At 44.9% G+C, this 19,372-nt stretch overlaps 1 protein-coding gene across 4 annotated transcripts in view; it reads right to left on the bottom strand.

Annotated features, from left to right (window-relative positions):
- zmiz1a (zinc finger, MIZ-type containing 1a) overlaps positions 1-19,372 on the bottom strand; it is a 111,341-nt gene that overhangs the window by 32,414 nt on the left and 59,555 nt on the right. For 3 of the 4 annotated variants that reach the window (XM_080869520.1, XM_080869517.1, XM_080869518.1), the window contains one exon: positions 1,715-1,825. In XM_080869520.1, the coding sequence (XP_080725646.1) occupies positions 1,715-1,783 (69 nt within the window). In that variant the 5' untranslated portion in view covers positions 1,784-1,825. Of the gene's footprint in view, positions 1-1,714; positions 1,826-2,799; positions 2,821-19,372 lie in introns of those variants that run through there. The other variant, XM_080869519.1, reaches the window with a different exon arrangement.

Here is a 19,372-nt window from a genome sequence, read left to right as displayed (position 1 = left end):
CTCATCTTTTGTGATGTGAAGATTAGGCATTATAGAGTTAGTTGTAGACTCTCACAGGAGTCTGACTGATGACGAAGAAAAGCAGAAAGAGTGAGAGAAAGTGAGAGATGCTCTCATCGAGGTTCAGTGAGAGGGAGGAGAAGAGCCTGCTCTAGATGAGTGATATAATCTGGCATTATTGCTGCTTGATGGGAGGCGTATCAACCTCCAGCGCGAGAGGAATCAGAACTAGCACAGCAGGGGCTGTCTGTCTAGATCTGAACTCACAGCTCCTCCTGCCGCAGCACTCGCCACCAACTCTGCCTGACAACCTCGACTCTGGTGTGAGGGGGAGGACAGCGGAGTGAAACAGCTCAGCTGAGTTTCAGGAGGAGGATGGGGCCTGAGCTGTTCTTGTTGTTGTTTAGGGTTGGATGAGGACAAGAACTGGGAAGCGAGGGAGAGAGAAGAGCAGCTGCAGCAGTGATGGGGCTTTAGCACACCAAGAGACAGACGTCTGTCAGACTGTCCTCAGCGAGATGACGGACCGGCGTACTCCTCTTTTTAGGCCAGCAGTGGTTCAGGCTGTTCAGTGCTTACCTGGCTGCATGAAAAAAACACGACACAGAAAAGGGCATAACAGCTTGCTCTGTGCCAGCGGCTTTCCCCAAACCAAAACAACACCCTGCTAGCAGAGCTACCACAAGCTCAGCGCTCAATGACTAGCTCAGAGCCTTTGAAGTCAGGTTTACGACAAGCTCCATTACAGCAAAAGCTGAGGAGTACATAAAACAAACTACAATTAGTGCGTTTATTAAGCCAGACGTGTTAAATCCGCCTATTACAGGCTTATCGGTGACGCCAAGGAAAGTAAGCGAGGGGGATTTTAGACGTGAGCAGTGTCAGTTACTTCAAATTGTATTCACTTGAAATGAGCTGACGTTTCAAAAAACAGAGCCTTTCCAAGATTTGGTGTCGTGCAAAAGAGCCGAGGCGATCTGAGCCTGTTCAGATGGAGGTTATTATGAAAGGTGCGCAGGAGTTTAGGAGGGAACGCGGGAATAAGGGGGTGGAGGTGGGAGGTTCAACAATGGGTAAAGAGAAATTGCAAAAAATCACAAGCTAAGAAGCTCCATCATTCACTGAGTCACTCTAAGGCATGGTGTCATATGGATGTTTTCAGATATAAAGCATCACACCCACGTAGCATAAATGAATATGCCCACAGCCAGCCAGCTAGCCAACCAGTCTATGAGCTCTTGTAGACGATTAATCACAGGCAGAGGCGGTAGCCCTGGGTTATGTCTGTCTGTATATATGTGTGTCTATGAGGAGTCTCCTGAAAGCTGACAGTCAAAGAAGTATTTAAGCAAAACCACAACAAGGGTAGGCAAACGTCAAGAGTCAGGAACGTGAAGTAAGGGAACACAGGACCAGGAGAAGAAGGGAGGGGGGCTGTTATGTTGCTAGTCGCTTTGAAGTCTGTTCCTGTGTTAGCTGCCAGATTTGCCTCCCCCTCTCTCTCTCGCTCTATGACCCTGTGCAACTTGATCTGTGTGACTGGAGCTAATGGCCAGAAAAACTGATGCCCAAATAAGGTGCTGAGGGGAGAAAGTAATGCAGGAAGGATGAGGAAATGTACATTCTTCTGTCTTTGCCTCTAAAAACTGTGTCTGCAAAGGAGTAAAACAAGGAGGAGGAGAGAGGGCTTCTACACACTGCTCTGCATACACACCTGTTTGATGCACTGCAGCCTGTCATTGGTCTGCTGGATGTGCCGGTCCATTGATGGTAACGTGTTCATCTTGACGTCTCTATCGGGACTCCATTAAAGAGCTCTTTTACTCTGTAAAAGAAGAGGATGGGGAGAAGTACAACTGTTACAACAGGTTTCTGTCAGGTCCCCCAGTGCGTGCAGAGTTTGCAGGCTGTAAATTTCAAACAGTAGCTCAAGAAATGTTTCAAACTGAGAAGCCAGCTTGTTTACGCGCTGACTCACTGAAGGGTTTGATCAGCCTCGAGCGCATATTTTTGGCAAATGCACGAAACTGAGATGTCCTGCAGCAGCAGCATTAATGACAAACGGAAACATGATGAAACTGAAAGGAAACTGTTGCAGCTTTTTTGCTAACTATGTGAGAAAAGTCTCACACTGCAAAAGAGAAAAGACAGCTGTTAGCAACCCTCAGAGCTGAAGTTATCATTGTGCCGTGGACAAACAAATCAAACAGAAGATAAGGTTCTTCTTTTTCTCTTTTTCTTTGCAACAACATGAACAATTGCCACCGTGCGTTCACTTTTCTGAGCATCTCAGAGAAATATGCTGAGATTTGGATTAATGGGTATCGTGCTGATTTGCCAGCGAAGCCCCCGTCCCTCACCATCCCTCTGTGTTTATCTCTATCAGTATTGGTCCGCTTCACATTCCTCCACACAAAAGGCCAACAGAGAAACCACAGGTGGTGGTGGAAAGCTGCTCAGCACTGATAAAGGGTCCCCCAAGATCCCCTGCTGCGAGAAACAGAGCGAAAGAACAAACACGATCGAAACACAGTGCTCAGCCTGAGAGTTTTCATCTGTAGCGCTCAGTCTTGTGCACCTATCTTAGAAAGAGCACAGCAATATGCACACACACTCTCTTTTACACACGCGCGCGCACACACTCTCGCACTTAAGAGCATGTAAACACAAAAGCTTGAATGCTTCACTTTGATTAAACGTAAAGGTAAAACTTCAAAGCAACACTTTAAGAATAAGACTGTATTACTAATCCTCCGAGCTTAAGCATTACCAGATTAGAGTTACACAGAGTGCACTTACAAAGTCTTGAACATCACCAATACACTGCTTGCATGAGTAACAAGGAATTCTGGAGCAAATGTTGTGAAATGCCTGGCAGGGAAATGTCTCATCGCGCTGCACGGTGTGGGCGCTGACTGTCCTGAGGAAACTGCTAAATCCGTAGAGTGCGAGCCACAAAGTCACTCTGACTGTGCAAAACTTGACCCCTAACTTTGTGTGGCCTAATTCTGCCATGCTGCTGTGCCTCCCAGCGTCCAGCAGATGTCTCCCTCTCCTGCTGCTAACCAGCATGTCTCTTTTTATACACTACACCTGGAGTAAGTGGTCCAGAGAGGCCTCCTTTAAGCCCTGACAAGTGCTACAAATCCCCCTTCAGCAAGCAGGCAGCTCCACAGACCGCTAACAGGGCACGCTTCAGCCCAGCGCTGGCCGTCTGACCTTGTGGCTATTGATTAACTGTTTCTCCTCCAGCTCCCCTTCCTGCTGTCCCAACACATCAAGACTAGAAAGAAAAGAGGAGGGCCGGGGGCTTTGGGGTGGAGATAGCTACATATTTTAACCATCTTTCCCTCCTTCCCTCTGTTGCACTTTCACAAGGTCCAACACACACACACACACCCCTCCCCATCAACATACAGCTCTTTTGTTAGTCGATGAAAAGATGGGCCCTGAGGTTCTGAAAGGAAAATGAGGTGGAAATGTGACTGGTTGGCCAGGCTGCGCTCAGTCAGCGGCATTGTAACTGAGACTAGAAGCCAATTCACCTGACTGACCGACCGTCCGCGCTGTCAGACCACCCAGCAGCACACGCCCGTGTAATGTGTTGCGTAACAGATGATGCTCCATTGTAGACGGAGCAGAACATCTCCCAGTTGCCCCACATCCTCACTCCTCCTCCTGTACTTTCAAAACGAAACACGCTAATCTGTTATCTGATCACTGGGAGGGGAAGCTAAATGTTTTACCGCAAAATGTTGAAATCTCTGCTCTCAGTTTTCCACAGATTCACTGATTAGGCTGGAAAAAAAAACCTTATGTGTGTGTCTTAGTGTAGCAGCTGACTTTTTCCCCCCTCCTTTCCAGAGTTATATTTTTCTGTTTTTGGGCAACTTCCATCATTGTTTGAGCATGCACAAGCCACAGACAGACCTGCTTAATCTTTATTGTCTTCCCAACATCTTAATCAGCAACAGTCAGCACTGCTTACCCGAGGTGCAAAGGAAAGCATTACACATCCAATTACGATGTGCATATTACGACCTCTCTACAAAAAAGCAGTGGGAGGATGCTGCTATGAATCAGTGCAGAGTAAGAGCAAAATATAAGCAGTGCTAACATCCAAGGAAGCTTGTGTTCTTTTTTTTTGTTGTTTCCCTCCTTCTCTTTCTGTTTCTGAGCGAAAACGAGCTGGGAGAAACGGGGCAAGAAATAAGCAATCCTAAACAAAAGCGCAGTGATATGAAAGGCCCTGAAGAATGGCAGGAAGAGGGAAAGAAGGGCTAGGCTCGGTGGAGAGAAGAGACGGAGAGAAACAAAAAAAAGAGTGTTGAAATGATCTCTTCATTATCAACAGCAGCAGCACGCACGTGCACAGACACAGCGTACGATCGCTCATAGCGCGAGTGATTTCTCATTTCAGACAAATGACTACCACCTTTGTCAAGTGCAGCGAGCTTTGTGAATGTGATCGGTCGTTACACGGAGGCAGCTGTGCAGGAGCTTGTGACACATCGCAGTGCTATGCATTGCATGGGAATACATTAGGAGCAGGGTTGGATGATATGGTTGCAATCGGCGCCTTGATAGGTCAATCACAGTATTCTCCAAAATCAATGCGCAAGCAGTGAGATGCTAATGAATGCAAAATTACCTGTGCAGACATCAGCTGACGTTACAAACTAAAACTGTAGAAGCTGTGTGCTGTGCACTGATGAAAGAACGGGCCCCTTTGCTCCCTCGAGGGCCAATCTGACACTCACTTAAATAATCTGTTCACACACACTTAAAAAACAACTAAACGTGCTAAAAGCACATTTAAATATGTTATAGGTTCATAGCGTGCCAGTAATACATAATAATAGGTCCAAAGTTAGCTTTAACTCTGTGGTCACAGAGCATTACTCATAATCCCATATGACTTTTTGATGACTTGCTCATCATCTTTACAAAGGCTGCATTGTTTCTGTCAGTCACTGCAGGTCGGCAGTTGGGTCCTTACAATTCGCTTTTGTACTTTAGACAAAAGGATGTAAATGAGATGACGAATGAAAAGATTCATGTGCAAAATAAACTCTTTGTGGGAGTATAGCAGGACCTTATAATTTATTTTATTAGTTCTTAATTATAGCCTGTTGATAAATAATAGCGATGTAAAATTATCTGCCTTATTGAGGACCCAAACTTGTGCAGCTACGCAAGCTGTAAGTGCAACATGCTGTCGCCGCTTCCTTGAAATTTCTTTAACGGTTTTTAAAGTTGAAGTCGGAAAAGGTTTCACGGTGCCTCGGGACGGGTCTATTTCAAAATAATGAAGGGCTTTTACATAACCACGTGGAAAATTATATACTGCTTTAATGCTGAATCTATGCTGTAGGTGAAGTGCAGAGGGGAGTTCTGAACAATGACAAAAAAAAGAGCAATCTGATGAAGTCTGACCAGTGATCAACTTCATTTTGAAAAGGAGAACTCAGTTCTCTGGACTCAGCGGGGGATCTTCACTCCTCCTCTTCATCTTCAGTCATATGGCCACAGATTTTCTTTTCGCTCTCCTCTCCTACAGCCCCCCAAGACATCATTAGAGCCACCCAGCATGCGAGTCCCTTACATCACCTTCCATTTTCCATTCTATCATTTTCTTCTCCCCATCCCTCATATCTCAACCCTCCTGCCACTCTTCTTTCCTCCCTCACTCCCTCCCTCCCTCCTCCTTCCCGGGGCCCCGTGTGGGAGCTGCCATAACAGGAGGTGGAATGGATTCATTTGCTCTAATGTGGTTTGGGCTGCAGCGTGGCACGGCACAGAGCGACACTTTATCCCAGTGCACTGAGCTTCTCTCCCTCTCTTTCTCTCCCTGTGTGCAGTTCATGTGTTTTCAAACAGGCCAATCAACACCACTCAGCTGTGATGGCCTCTCTTTACCTCTCCCTCCCACAATCTCTGCTCTCAGTATGTCTGTAAAAAAGCCACCAGCCATTTCTCTCTCTCTCACACATACACGTTATTATCTTTAGTGGCAAACTCACAATGCCATACAGCAGCTATTTTCTTTATATTCTCCAGTCCACTCCATTTTGTTGTCAGCTTTCTTCATTTTTTTCTTTACAAACCTCCTTGCATCTTCATATCTTTGTTTTTCTGCCTTGTTTCTGTCTATTTTGTTGACTCCCTGCTAATCCTCTCCTCCGCTAATCTCTACCCTTCTCCTTTTCCCTCTCAGCAAAGCCAACTATTAGTCATATCGCTCCCTCTGGGCTTTATAAAACTCAAACCCTCTACACCATCACAACCACCAGCCTCTATAAAAATGTGAAACGACTTGTCCCAGGGGTGGAAAAAATAAACTCTAAATGTTGCTGTTTGTTTATCTTCTGTTTTAATGTGACAACCACAGGAGCACCGGGCAGCTATGTGACACCCAACACTGCAATGCAAACAGCTGTGATGTGGGGATATGCGAGCGGCTCTGCTGCCGTCTATAAATATGGAGCTTCTGTTGTGGAATATTACAGGTATGCACCACCAGATACCCCCGGGAACAGACGATTATTTCACCACTCTATATGTAAGTTCAAAAACGGAGCACCATGTGCTAAGTGAACGGAGAACTGAATCCTATAATCTTTTAAGTTAATTTTAATTAACACAGTCATGGTGAGGACAGCTGTTACAATTAGTTACCTTTTAAATTTATTTTTAGATTAGATTTATTTTTCTGTTTATAAGGTGAAAAATAACTTTTCATGAGTTGCAGTACTGTGCAAAGGTCTCAAGCCATTTATATATTGATTGGAAAATAGGAAATAGGCACAGCAGTTTATTGAAACACTGGCAAACATACACGGAGATTGAATTTGTACACTTCTAACAGGCTTGAAAGTCAATATTTGTTATGATCACCTTTATTCTTCAACACAACCTGAACTCTTTTAGGTACGATTTCACTCCATAAGACTTTTCTCTCTGCTTCCTGCTTATGAATGACAGCCATCCTTCCACTGAGACCATTTCTGATGAGGCTTCTGTCAACAGTAGATTAATCAACTCAAGGACCAGATGATCTCAGGTCCTGTGTCAAGTCTTTGCTCGATTTGACTTGAAGGTACTTTTTTTTTTTTTTTTAGACCTGCCACTTCTTCTTTTCTCCTCTATTTGTCCAGTTTCCTCAATTTTGTTAAATGCAGAGATATGCCAAGTTTTGAGAATCACCAAAAATAGTGTATTTGGTGTTTTTTTGTAACAAAATGCCTAGAGAAACAATTTAATTTTTTTCTCAGAAGCTGTGTCTTATATGTAGCCACAACACTGGTTCACCCCTTGAGTTGGGTGCTGTTCTTATGCTTGAATGATTCATCGGTCAGTGTTAAAAATGGTCAGGTACAAGGACCAGCAAATGACCAAAGAAAAACTTTGGAAGACCTTCAGAAAGCCTGGAGGTTTGATACTGTCTTTAAAAAAAAATCACAAAAAATGACTTCTTGGAAGCCAAAAAAAGATCTCAAGACCTCTGCACAGCACAAAGCACTAAAGCAGTGTCGACAGGTGGTTAAACTTATGATTATTTCAGCTCTACCAGGACAAGTTTAGAAATATAAGTAACACAAAGCCAGTAGTGAGATAATTCTACAAAGCTTTGCTATCTTTAATGTTTTACCACTTTCAGAACCAACTAGGAAAACAAAATATTTAATGAAATGTTCTGTATTAACAATGGGTCAAATATAGTTTTGTCTGTGAAAGATATTCCCCCGCTGAGAGAAATTCACAGATAATTATCCACTGACTTTGTAGTTCCATTCAGCTTTGTGGAGCTTGTGAGCTTCTTAGCTCTCTAACGTTTCAGCCACATCAGAAATCTATTTTCAGGGGAAAAGTTCTGATAAATTCTCTATGCATCACCTGTAAACAAAGAGAAACCTGGAGAGGAGAGTTTCGAGGCTCCCTGGGGAGTTAGTATGCAACAAAATGGCCAAAGACATTTATTTATGAGGAAGATCCAGGTGTTACTAAAGGACAAGATCAGAGAGGCTAAGGACAATTACAGGAGGAAGCTGGAGTGGAAACTCCAGCAGAACAGCATGAGAGAGGTGTGGAGGGGCATGAAGACCATCACTGGATTCAGGCCAACCAACAGCAGGGGAGCTGAGGGAGGTGAGAATAGAGCCGACGAGTTGAATCTGTTTTTCAATAGATTCGACACCACAGTGTCTGCTCCCACCCCCACAACCTCACCTGCAGTCAGCCTGGAATCCAGAGCCACACCACTGTGCCAGCCTCTCTCTTCACATGTTGCCTCCTGTGAGATTCCTGACACCCCTCCCCCACCCATCACCTTCACTCAATACCAGGTTGAGATGCAAATGAGGAGACTTCACTCAGGCAAGTCTGCTGGACCAGACGGAGTGAGTCCCCTTGTCCTCAAGACCTGTGCCCCCCAGCTGTGTGGAGTCTTTCATAAACTGTTTATGCTGAGTCTGAGTCTGCAGAGGGTCCCGGTGATGTGGAAGACATCATGCCTCGTCCCTGTACCAAAGACGCCTCGTCCCAGTGGCCCCCAGGATTACAGGCCCGTGGCACTGACCTCCCACATCATGAAGACCCTGGAAAGGCTCATCCTGGACCAGCTGCGACCCATAGTAAGACCACATCTGGATCCCCTTCAGTTCGCTTATCAGCCTCGTCTCGGAACAGAGGACGCCATCATCTACCTGCTCAATCGTGTCTACACCCATCTGGACCAGCCGGCGAGCACTGTGAGGGTCATGTTTTTTGACTTTTCCAGTGCTTTCAACACCATCAGGCCGACCCTCCTGGGTGATAAGTTAGCAGCGATGCAGGTGGATGCTTCTCTGGTGTCCTGGATTGTTGATTACCTGACAGGAAGACCACAATATGTACGTCTCCCACAGTGTGTGTCTGACAAGGTGATTAGCAACACAGGGGCACCACAGGGGACTGTCCTCTCCCCCTTCCTCTTCAGCCTCTACACCACAGACTTCAGCCACTGCACAGAGACCTGCCATCTTCAGAAGTTTTCTGATGACTCTGCGGTGGTTGGATGCATCAGCAGGGATGATGAGACAGAGTACCGGGCTGTGGTCGACTCCTTTGTCACGTGGTGTGAGCAGAATCATCTGCAGCTCAACGTGGCAAAGACCAAGGAACTGATCGTGGACTTCAGGAAGACCAGGAAACACTTGACCCCTGTTTCAATCCAGGGGGTCAGTGTTGACATTGTGGAGGACTATAAATACCTTGGAGTACACATTGACAATAAACTGGACTGGGCTAAAAACACCACAGCACTTTACAGGAAGGGCCAGAGTCGTCTCTATTTTTTGAGGCGACTGAGGTCCTTCAGCATCTGCCAGAAAATGCTGAGGATTTTCTATGAGTCTGTTGTGGCCAGTGCGATCCTCTATGCTGTTGCATGCTGGGGGAGCAGGCTGAGGGTCGCAGATGCCAACAGACTTAATAAACTGATCCGTAAGGCCAGCAATGTTGTGGGGATGGAGCTGGACTCCCTCAAGGTGGTGTCGGAGAGGCGGATGCTGTCCAAGATAAAGACAATGTTGGATAACACCTCCCACCCACTCCATGACATGCTGGTCAGTCACAGGAGCTCGTTCAGTGAGAGACTGAGATTACCGAAAAGCACCACTGAACGACACAGGAAATCATTCCTGCCTGTGGCCATCTCCCTGTACAACGCATCCACTTAACACACTGTTTGCTGCTACAGCTACACATGTTTCTTTTCCAAATATTTATTTATAAGTGACTTATGTATGTATGTATGTATGTATGTATATGTATATATTGTACTATTCTTAGTTAGCGTATTGTCTGTCTTGTCTTAATGTTGGTTTAAAATGGAGCACTGTAACAAAAAATAATTTCCCCCAGGGATCAATAAAGTATTCTGATTCTGATTCTGATTTGCACATGCTCTCCGTGTGCTGCATGTGCAAATAAAAGTATGTTTTGTCATACTTGCGCTTGCGCTTTGACAGCATTACAGTGGACAAATCCTGGGTTGCAAGTTGAGCTCTACCACCTGATAACTATAAAGCTAAATGCTCAATTACACCTAATCCCATATTTTAACATAATAGCACAACATTATTATCCAGGTCCAGCTAGGTTTACATTTGTATTGTCTATACTGGAATAATAAGGAAAGGCCATTTATCTAACCATGAGATACAAAAATCAGGTCATCCATGAGCAGAACAGAGCTTTGAGCATCACATGATGAATGAATGAACTCCTTATTCCATACAATGTTCCAGTTCCAGTTCCTGAGGACTAAAAATACCAACTGGGGGAGATTGTATGTCCTGGCTGCCACATATGATTTTCCACTGTCACCAAAGGCGAGATTCTATCACTAGAGATGCAAAAGAGACGAAGCAATTGAGCATATGTGTGTGTGTATGTGTAACATTATGACAGTGTGTGTAGCCTTCAGGACTTCAGAGGCGAGTCTGAAGTTTATTAAGTGGGATAATGGAAGTTTAGTATGTTTTTAGGAATGTGTGAGAGGAGAGGAGAGGAGAGGAGAGGAGAGGAGAGGAGAGGAGAGGAGAGGAGAGGAGAGGAGAGTGATTGACAGTGCAGTCTGACAGGCTTGTGTAAAGCTAACCTTATGGGCCTGACTCCAGCAGAGCTGTTAGCTCACACACTGCCCCCTGTGGCTGCTGAATGGGTAAACTGACAAATTCCATGTCCAGCACTGGCAAACTGCTGACCCAAATGCAATTAAACAACATCCACCAGGGTGAGTGTAACACATCAGTGTACGGTAGCATATGAATGCGCATGTGATATGTCTGTGTGAGGAGAGAGTGATGAAGTGTGTGCAGGAAGGAGAAACAGAGAGACAGGGGCAGAGGGTGAGACTTACAAAGAGTGAGTGTGATTCAATCTGCTCACTAAGCCATGAAATGGTATTGGTGTCATTAGGGAGAGCAAAAATATATCTGTGCCAGCCTGCCCTCCACTCCCCTTGTCTCAGACACTCCAAATGCACAATCTTACAAAAAAAAGCTCGCAGTCCAACCTCTTTGCACATAGTGGAACAAAATGCCCCACTGTGCTCCAGCTTCTGCTGAACATCCTTTGTTTATCCCTGTGGGCAAAGCCTTTAAACCATAAATAATATTTTTTAAATCTCCGGAAGTTAAACTATAAACATGTGGACTAACCTTTGCATGTAATTTTACATTCTAACCCATACCCACGTTGCCTTTGTATTTATTAATTTATTTTAAACACAATATGATGCTATTTTGACAAAAGAGTAATGCTAGGTCTGGCTAGCTAGCTGGCTAGGTGTGTTAGCCCTGTGCTAAGACTGCCAACCTATTCCAGGGGTACCCCCTCCCACCTATAACTAGCATATGCTCCAGCCCAACAACAACTCTGATTTTGATAAGTGGAAAAAACAGAAAGCTCGATAATATTTTTATTAATATAATTTTAGCTAGTAAAAAAAAGGCTTAAAAATTTACTTACCAGAGCGTACTTAAAGCTTCTTTTACTAGCATATTGCCAAAGAAGACATAAGTCTTTATAGTCTTTATACAAACAGGGGTGTTATAGATAAAACATTACCTAGCTTTATGGGAGGGCGGTAGTTAACAAAATTGTGCATTTTAAACAAAAAAAAATTCTAACACGGGAGCCCCCTTGCGGACATTCAAGGAACTGTAGTTTTTGCCACCTTTACAAGTGCAAATTTTTTCAGCTCCAAAATAAAACCACAGTAATAACAGTACAGTACAGAGTACCAAGTACTCCCTTTCTCATTCAGTTACCACAAATCATTAACATTACTAATTACTAAAGGTCCTGTCTTCATCAAAAGCCTTTTTTTAGGTAAAAAGGCATTTTTTTTACCTTTAGGTATTTTGTGAAAATACCTATAAAAAAAAAGAAAGAAAGAAAGAAAAGAAAAATTGGCAATTATTGGTCACTGAAGTTCACATGCCTTCATCAGATTACAGGTACTATAATTTATAATGACTTGTTCTTGGCATGTGTTGCTGCTATCCAGCAATAAATAAACAGCTAAGATATTCTAATGTTAATCTAAAAAAGCTACAGAATCCTTATTGATTTTCCGACTGCCGTGTCTATAGCCGAGCATTGCCTGGAGTCGGCACAGAATAAAGGACTTGTTCAAGGACACTCAAACAAGACTTGATGTTTACCAGTACATGCACCAGGGCCTCCCATACGAGAACAGTGTGTATCAGAGATGCAACAAACCCAAACAAATCACTTTTTCAAGCTCTGAGTGAAATCCTTTGACAGAGGATTTTTACAGAGACCGCTAAATAACCTTAGAGATAGCGAGACCTGCCTGCACGGGTAGATGGGAGAGCGCATTCATCTTGTTCTTTGAAAGTTTGCTCACTGCCGTGCGAGAGCGAGAGGAGCAAACAACACAAAACATCTGCTCGCTGTGAAAATGAAACAGCCTAATGGTGTACACAGAGCACCAGTTTCATTCACTGAAGGGACAATCCACACAGGTATTATTTGGCACAATGAGCGCAAAAAAAAAAAAAAAAACAGCACTGAAAGGCTAATGTGCTTCACTGCAGCATTTACAAAACACTCTTTCGGAGCTACAAAGCACTCCAACCGCGGTGTGCGTGTGTTTATTTGTCATCTCAAGTGCATCACATCAGCTTATCTTCACGCATGCATGTGTGCGTAACATGTGGTGATGTGTGACATAGCGGGCACGCTCATAAGCAAACGGCACCAAACCTCGAGAGGCTTTAAATGTGTGTACATTTTTTCCTATGAAAGAATCATATTCTGCTGTGACTTCGCTTGTGAGATTCAAGGTATATGTAGAAAGAGCTCAGGAGGACGTGACAAATGGATGGGAAGAAAGGGGGAGACGGAAAACACTCACACAACATATTACATGGAGCGGGAGGCAGGGTGAGGCAAGCAGGGAGAGAAGGGGGGGGGGGGGCTTGAAGAGCAGCAGAGAGAGAGAGGGAGATGGCGAGAGGTCATCCTTGGGTAATTTGTTTTGGTCCTCTCAGAGCGCAGACACACAGGGAGCAGGTAAACCAATTACAGTGTGACATGAATCACTAAGACCTACAGGCAGCCACACAGCTGGCCAGCCAGAGCAGCCAAACAGTCGACCGAGAGCGCGCTTGTCTCTTTCTCTAAGTGCTGGTCAATCACAAGCCGCAGCCCTCGTCCCTCCCTTTGACCACGACTGCACATCTGGAGGGAACCGATGAGAGAAAAAGACAAACATAATTTCCCCCATGCGCTGAGAAATCCCGCGAAGCTCCCGGGACTCTATCGCCAATGGATCTGGATGCTTTTGTGAAGAAAAATACCCTACCCCAGCCACATGACTGACACCCCCCCCCCCCCCCCCCCCCCCCGAAAACGCAATGCATCACGGACAACAGCGGAGAGGCATTTACCAAAAGTGATGATGGCTTCATCTGCAATAAATAAATCTATCTGACAGTCCTTTGGTTTCTCAGTTCCGTCCCATTTTTGAACCGCAAACAATAACGATAATGATACTGTTCCTTTGAAGAGGTTGTATGTCAAATCCTAATGGATGTTAAAGCCAATCCAAATACCCCAGGGGGAAGTATTTACACGACAAAGACTTAAGCTTTTACTTTAATTTCCTTAATCACCCGACGGCTGCCAAAATGATGTTGTGTCAGGCCTCAGTCATATCTATGCCAGTGGCTATAAAACAGAGGAGCAACTTGAATAAACAATCATCTAGGTCTCCTTCTCTAATCCTCGAGCTGATGCTAAACTGACAGTCGCATCAGGAAAAGCCACCCAGCATCAGAAAAGGGAAGAGAATGAAGTTGACAAGGAGAGGGATTGGACTGGATTAGATATCGCCTTGGCACTTGGTTTTATTTGATGTGGCCTTGGTGCATGTTGTAGATTCAGACGGGGTAAATATTTGATGAAGGGCGTTGGTGTTGGGCTTGCTGCTGCCAGGGGCTGTTCTCAGGGAGCAACTAATAAAGACGCCGGCGAGCAGGTTGTCGATCACCAGCGGGGGCGCCGGCTGAGTTGAAGTGGCAGGAGACTGTAATCTCAACCCGACGGTTACCCGCTCCTCGAATATGAGCCCCCTTTTTTCTCTCGACTGTGCATGCGCTCCCATGCGCAGACACACACTGTGGCACGCACCAGCGGGGCTGTGGCGAGGTTTCCTAAGTTTTTAAATCTTGCCATCTTGCTGCCCCCTTGAAATTAATAAGGGCCTCTGAGCTGCTCTCCCAGAGCCACTAACTGGCCATTTGCACTGTCTGGCTCCTCTCACAAACCCTCCCCTCCTTTCCTCGGTCTTCTCTCCATCACACCCGCTGCTCTCTTTCCTCCTCTCTGTGTCTTTAACCCCACAATTTCCTATTTTCCTTCCCTCCATCTCTATTGTCTTCCTTTGATCTCCACCCTCTTCATCTCTCCTCTCTTCCCACCAAACCTCCTCCCCTCTCCTGACTCCTTGTTTCCTCCACCCCTCCCTCCCTCCACCTCCTCCTCCTCTTTTTTCCTCTCTCTCTCTTTCTCCATTCCTCTGGCCCTAAAACCAGCCCCTCGGCCGCCCGCTTGCGCTCACTCAGATGGCTGTTACCATGACAACCCCGTTCTTTCAGCTCTCGCAAAATAATGAAGACAATGTGTTTTCCATTTAGATGAGTTTTCTGGTGCAGCGGGGAGATATGGAGTGTCCATCTTGCCTCCTCTTTCACTGCGGAGGAAATGTAATAAAAAAAGAGGGTTTCTAACCTCTCTCTCTCTCTCTCTCTCTCTCTCTCTCTCTCCACGACACTCCCTTGTTCTGCTGCTACAGGCTTGTGCACAGGCAGGTTAGGGTGCTGGGAGCCAGATGGGTGTTAAAGCGATAATAGCAGCAAATGGTTGGAACTGTGAAAAAGCGCATCATCTAATCCTCTACATGTTAAAAAAAGCTTTACAGGTTGTTATGGTATATTGCTGATTCTTTAAAAAAAAAGAAAAAACTGCAATGAAGTCACAGGAGCTAACTTGTCAGTGACAGATTACAGAGTCCTGCTCCCTGTTGTCAAATCCAAGCTGTGACAATGACAAACTGTGAACATTTCAAGTTTTGTTTTTGTTTTTAAAGGAGTGGGGGGCTTAGCGATGATATATTTTTTAAAGCATAATGCTCCAGTGCGGGAATAAATGCCATAAAATTGATGGAAAGAGCTTTCTTTCTTTCCTTTTCTCACTGATGCAGATTTATTAACTTCACAGAGCACACAAGGGGAGCTGCAATCCAACAACTTGTTAACGCTGAAAAGTAACATTTACGCTCCTTTAAGAGGTAATTCAGTTGGAGCATGCTGGCATTTTCACCCAGGGGTGCAACGTAAACAAAGCAAATCCTGGTTTGTTGATTTCTTTCTTTTTTCCTTGCAGTGCATTCTCCCTATTGCCAACTGTTTTGCAATAAATAAATAAAAAACATTGCATGAGTCCTGAAACCTCTATAACGCAATGTTTTGTCTCTCTAGCTCCTTGTTGTTTGTGTTTATAAGCACTGTTTGGCCTTTGCAACGCCTGAAATATAACGGTCATAAATTACAAATCTGAAGCAGCTTATACGCATAGGTCGGGTTTCTGGTTCGCACGCTCCAGACATGTGAAGCCTTCTGCTCGGGAAAGACATATATGCGAGAAAGCGAAAAATGGGAGCAGTATATGTCTGTGTGTATGTCTGTGTGTTTACAGTGGAAATAGTGAGTCTGGGACATTTTCTTTGGGTCTCTTTTCCAGTGTTTATGGAGAGTGGTGAGCAACAACACTTCCTGAGAGGAAAGCCAGCTTTCCGAGTCCAAACCCCATTCCAAGCCGCGCAGACGGGGAACGCTCTGTCTCCAATTTATGTTTTCCACCCAGCGCCGTGTAAACACGAGCACAGAAGAACTGGTGTGCGTGTGCGTGTGCAGAAGGACGGGTAGGGGGGTGTTTCAGATAATCCACACTTGCAAAACAAAGGCAGGCGAGCAGACTAATCACAGACAAATGAGCCAAAACATCTCAGAACAAAGTGATAGCCCAGCAGCTCCCAGTGTTTACCAGCTCTAACAGGCCTCTCACATGAAGCTGTGACAAGAGCACGACACAACTCGGGTCAAGCTCCATCACAATCCATCTCCTGACCTACTCATCTCTACCTGACCTGTCAACACAGTCGACAGAAGGATCCAAAAAAAGGGAAAAAAAAGAAACGAAAACTCTGCTTCTCACTTGCCGTCTCTCTGCCGGCCGCCCTCTGCTCGTTCTTAATTACATCCAGATCAGACTATTAATGAAGTCAGTCTGATTTTAACAGCGTCTACGGGGAGCGAAGGAGGGGTTTCCTCATCCAGGGAGCATATCAAATAAAATCGGGCTCTTGGCCTTGACAGGTTTTGTCGCCAATTAAAATGGCACGCTACACCGAAGTAGGGGTTAGGGCTAACTAATAATTATTTTCACTGTTGATTTTCAGTTTTTTGTTTGTTTTTTTTGTTTTTTTAAATTAAAAGCCCCCTTTTAGCATGACTGGCACTCCCTCCATTTTCACAGTTGCCTTCAGGCATTAAAAATCACAACGTCCCTCTGGCTCCCAGTACCTGGTTTTGGTGATGACATCTTCATAACGGCCTCTAAAAGCATGAAAAGTCTCGTCTAGAACCAGTGAATGTTAGAAATGTTTCTTTTTTTGTTGCTTGACAGATTACTTTAATGATTAATTGATTATCAAAACTTTTATTGCTTAATGTTCTGTCCTTTGAGGTGATTAATAGACTAATCGTTTCAGCGCTAACGCTGTTTTCAGCACTCTGCGGGGCCAGCTAGCTTCCTTTACGGAGACGCATCAGCCATCAGCTCATCCGTTTGAAGTGCAGAGAAGGTTGTGACAGCCTGCCATGTGTGTTGAGGTATACATTTAAACAAACCGAAGCATCAGCTGCAGAAACTCCATCACATTGCCTTCTTTCTTCTCCTGTTGTGAAGTAAAACTAGCCGCGTTTGATCCTCAAAGAGTACACTGCCAGCCACGCACATACAAATGCACGAACAAATATGAGGCAGGGAAATTATACAATTCCATATGTATACAATAATGGCAGTCTTTTGATGAACAGGCTGTCAGTATGGGGGCTTTAAAGTGCTCCAGTGATGCAGTTGCTTCCCACATGCGTTTGTATTTGATGTACAGCATGTGGCGGGAAACAGCCTCCGTGCCACAGGCGCTCTGATCTTCTTAAGGCACTCCTGTCAGAAAGCACGATGGCAACGACACGCACCTTAACAGTCTCATCTACTGTGTATGTTTACACATGTGAGCCCGTGCACGTGTGTGTGTGTGTGCATGCATGCATGTGTGCCATCAGGTGTGTTCTGCGTGCGCTCAAATGTCTGCCTCTGTCTGTAATACCATTGTCCGCTGCCACCTGCAGCGCACACACACCAAATCCCGACAGATCAAAACACCGCACTCCATCAAATCCAGTGAAAAGCCTGTTTACTGATGATCTGGTGTGAAGACAACAGGCAGCTGGAGTGGGAGATAGGAAGGGAGGAAAAGAGAGGAGAAGAGAGGGAAGGCGAGGTGAGGGGTGAGAGCGGTTGAGGCGGTGAAGCTATCAGGGAGTGGCCCACTGCAGGGGCCTTTTATTATGAGCCATTGTAAAGGAACTAGGTGGGATAATTGGTCTCCTATGCCCAATGTGAAGCATGCATTTTTAATGAGCACACACTGTTGCTCATTTAATATATAAGCAAGACACACATGACACAGAAATGCTATGAAATGTTGATGTTTATATGGAGTGTTTGCTCAGGGGAGACAGAGATATTACACTTTTGCTCCATTCAGTTTGTCGTGCCAGAAAGAAAGAAATACAGATACAGACTCCGCGGCACGCTTTTTGTGTTAGATATATGTTGGCATGTGATTTGCTGTGTCTCCTGTAGCACCACAGCAGTAATTAAAAAATTTATTTCTTGTCCAAATCAATGTTCCTGAGAAAGATTCAATTAAAAATAGATCAATGAATATTATTTTTTGCTGTAAGCTTCAAGTTTTATTTTTTCCGCACATGAAGGCAAACTCAAAGGTCTGCTGTTCTTATTCCTGTTATTATAAGACGGACAGGATTATGGATTTGGTGACTGAATCTCATCAGTAACTAGTTGATCATCCCATTCAAACTCGCTGCCTGTAAGCCAGCAAATTAGATGCCAACTCTGCTCACCCAGGCGCTGCTGGAAAGTACAGTTAGGGAATAAAACACACACCAACACCAGCCAAGACTTCTGACCTGTCAAAGCACCTCGTAATGTTCGCACTGACCTCAAAGCAACAAAACGAGCAGTGCTTCGCTTTACAGCTGTGTCAGGCGGGCATTAGAGGGCTGCGCCGACCAGGAAGTTAAGAGCTTGGTGGCAGAGAGCAGAAGCACCCGAGTTTAAGTGAATTAAGAAAACTAAGTCGTGTTTAACCCCGGCACGAGTCCATCTCTCCTTGTTGGAGGGCACGCTGCCTGGGCTGCCACCTCATAATAGCATTAAACACATCCCAGATTGATGTTTGGGAGGGAGCATGCTGCAATGACTGTGAAAGGGCAGCAACCAGTAGAGGACTCCACTTGGACATGGAACAAAAAAATAGTTAGGCACAGTGCGGGGGACTAAAGAGGGGCGGCAAAGAGAGGATAGAAGACAGAGAAGAGAGGCGGCAGGTGGAGAGGGGTTTGAAAAATGAAAGCAACCCCAACCCCACACTTCTTCGGAGACCCCACAGACCTCCCCCAGTATCCTGCTCTGAAGCCCTCCATGAGATCTCCGGTCTGGATCCATCCATCAACCCTGCTCCTACTCTGGATGCATGAAGCAGCCAGCCAAAACAGAAAACCCCCTCTGTAGTAACCCATATAATGTTTATACAGCCCCACCTGCTCTCCCAATCATTGTCCATTCTCTCCCCTGGGTCCACTAACAATGAATGCACATTACATCCAGTCTCAGAAACCTTTTAGGGCCGGGTGGAGTATCAGAGATAAGGATAATTTGATACTGTTTTATACAAGATATGGGAAATAACCATTTTTGTAACACCGAAAATGCTTTTTCATTTGAATATAAGCCTGGTTAGTGAGCTACATTTATAAATTGCATGGGTGTGACCCACTGATACGCAAGTCTGCTTATTAATGGACTAATAAATTTACAGAATTTCATTCACTTTCTTAGATTCAATTCAAATCACAAGAGCAGCCTCAAAGCTCTTTATACTGTAAGGTGGAGACCCTAAAACAATACAGAGAAACCCCAATAATCA

Source organism: Rhamphochromis sp. 'chilingali' (genome assembly GCF_963969265.1).
Source record: "Rhamphochromis sp. 'chilingali' genome assembly, chromosome: 20".
Classification (NCBI taxonomy): Eukaryota; Metazoa; Chordata; class Actinopteri; order Cichliformes; family Cichlidae; genus Rhamphochromis; species Rhamphochromis sp. 'chilingali'.
Note: the sequence above shows the minus strand (reverse complement) of the source record. Positions and strands in the feature narration are given on the sequence as shown.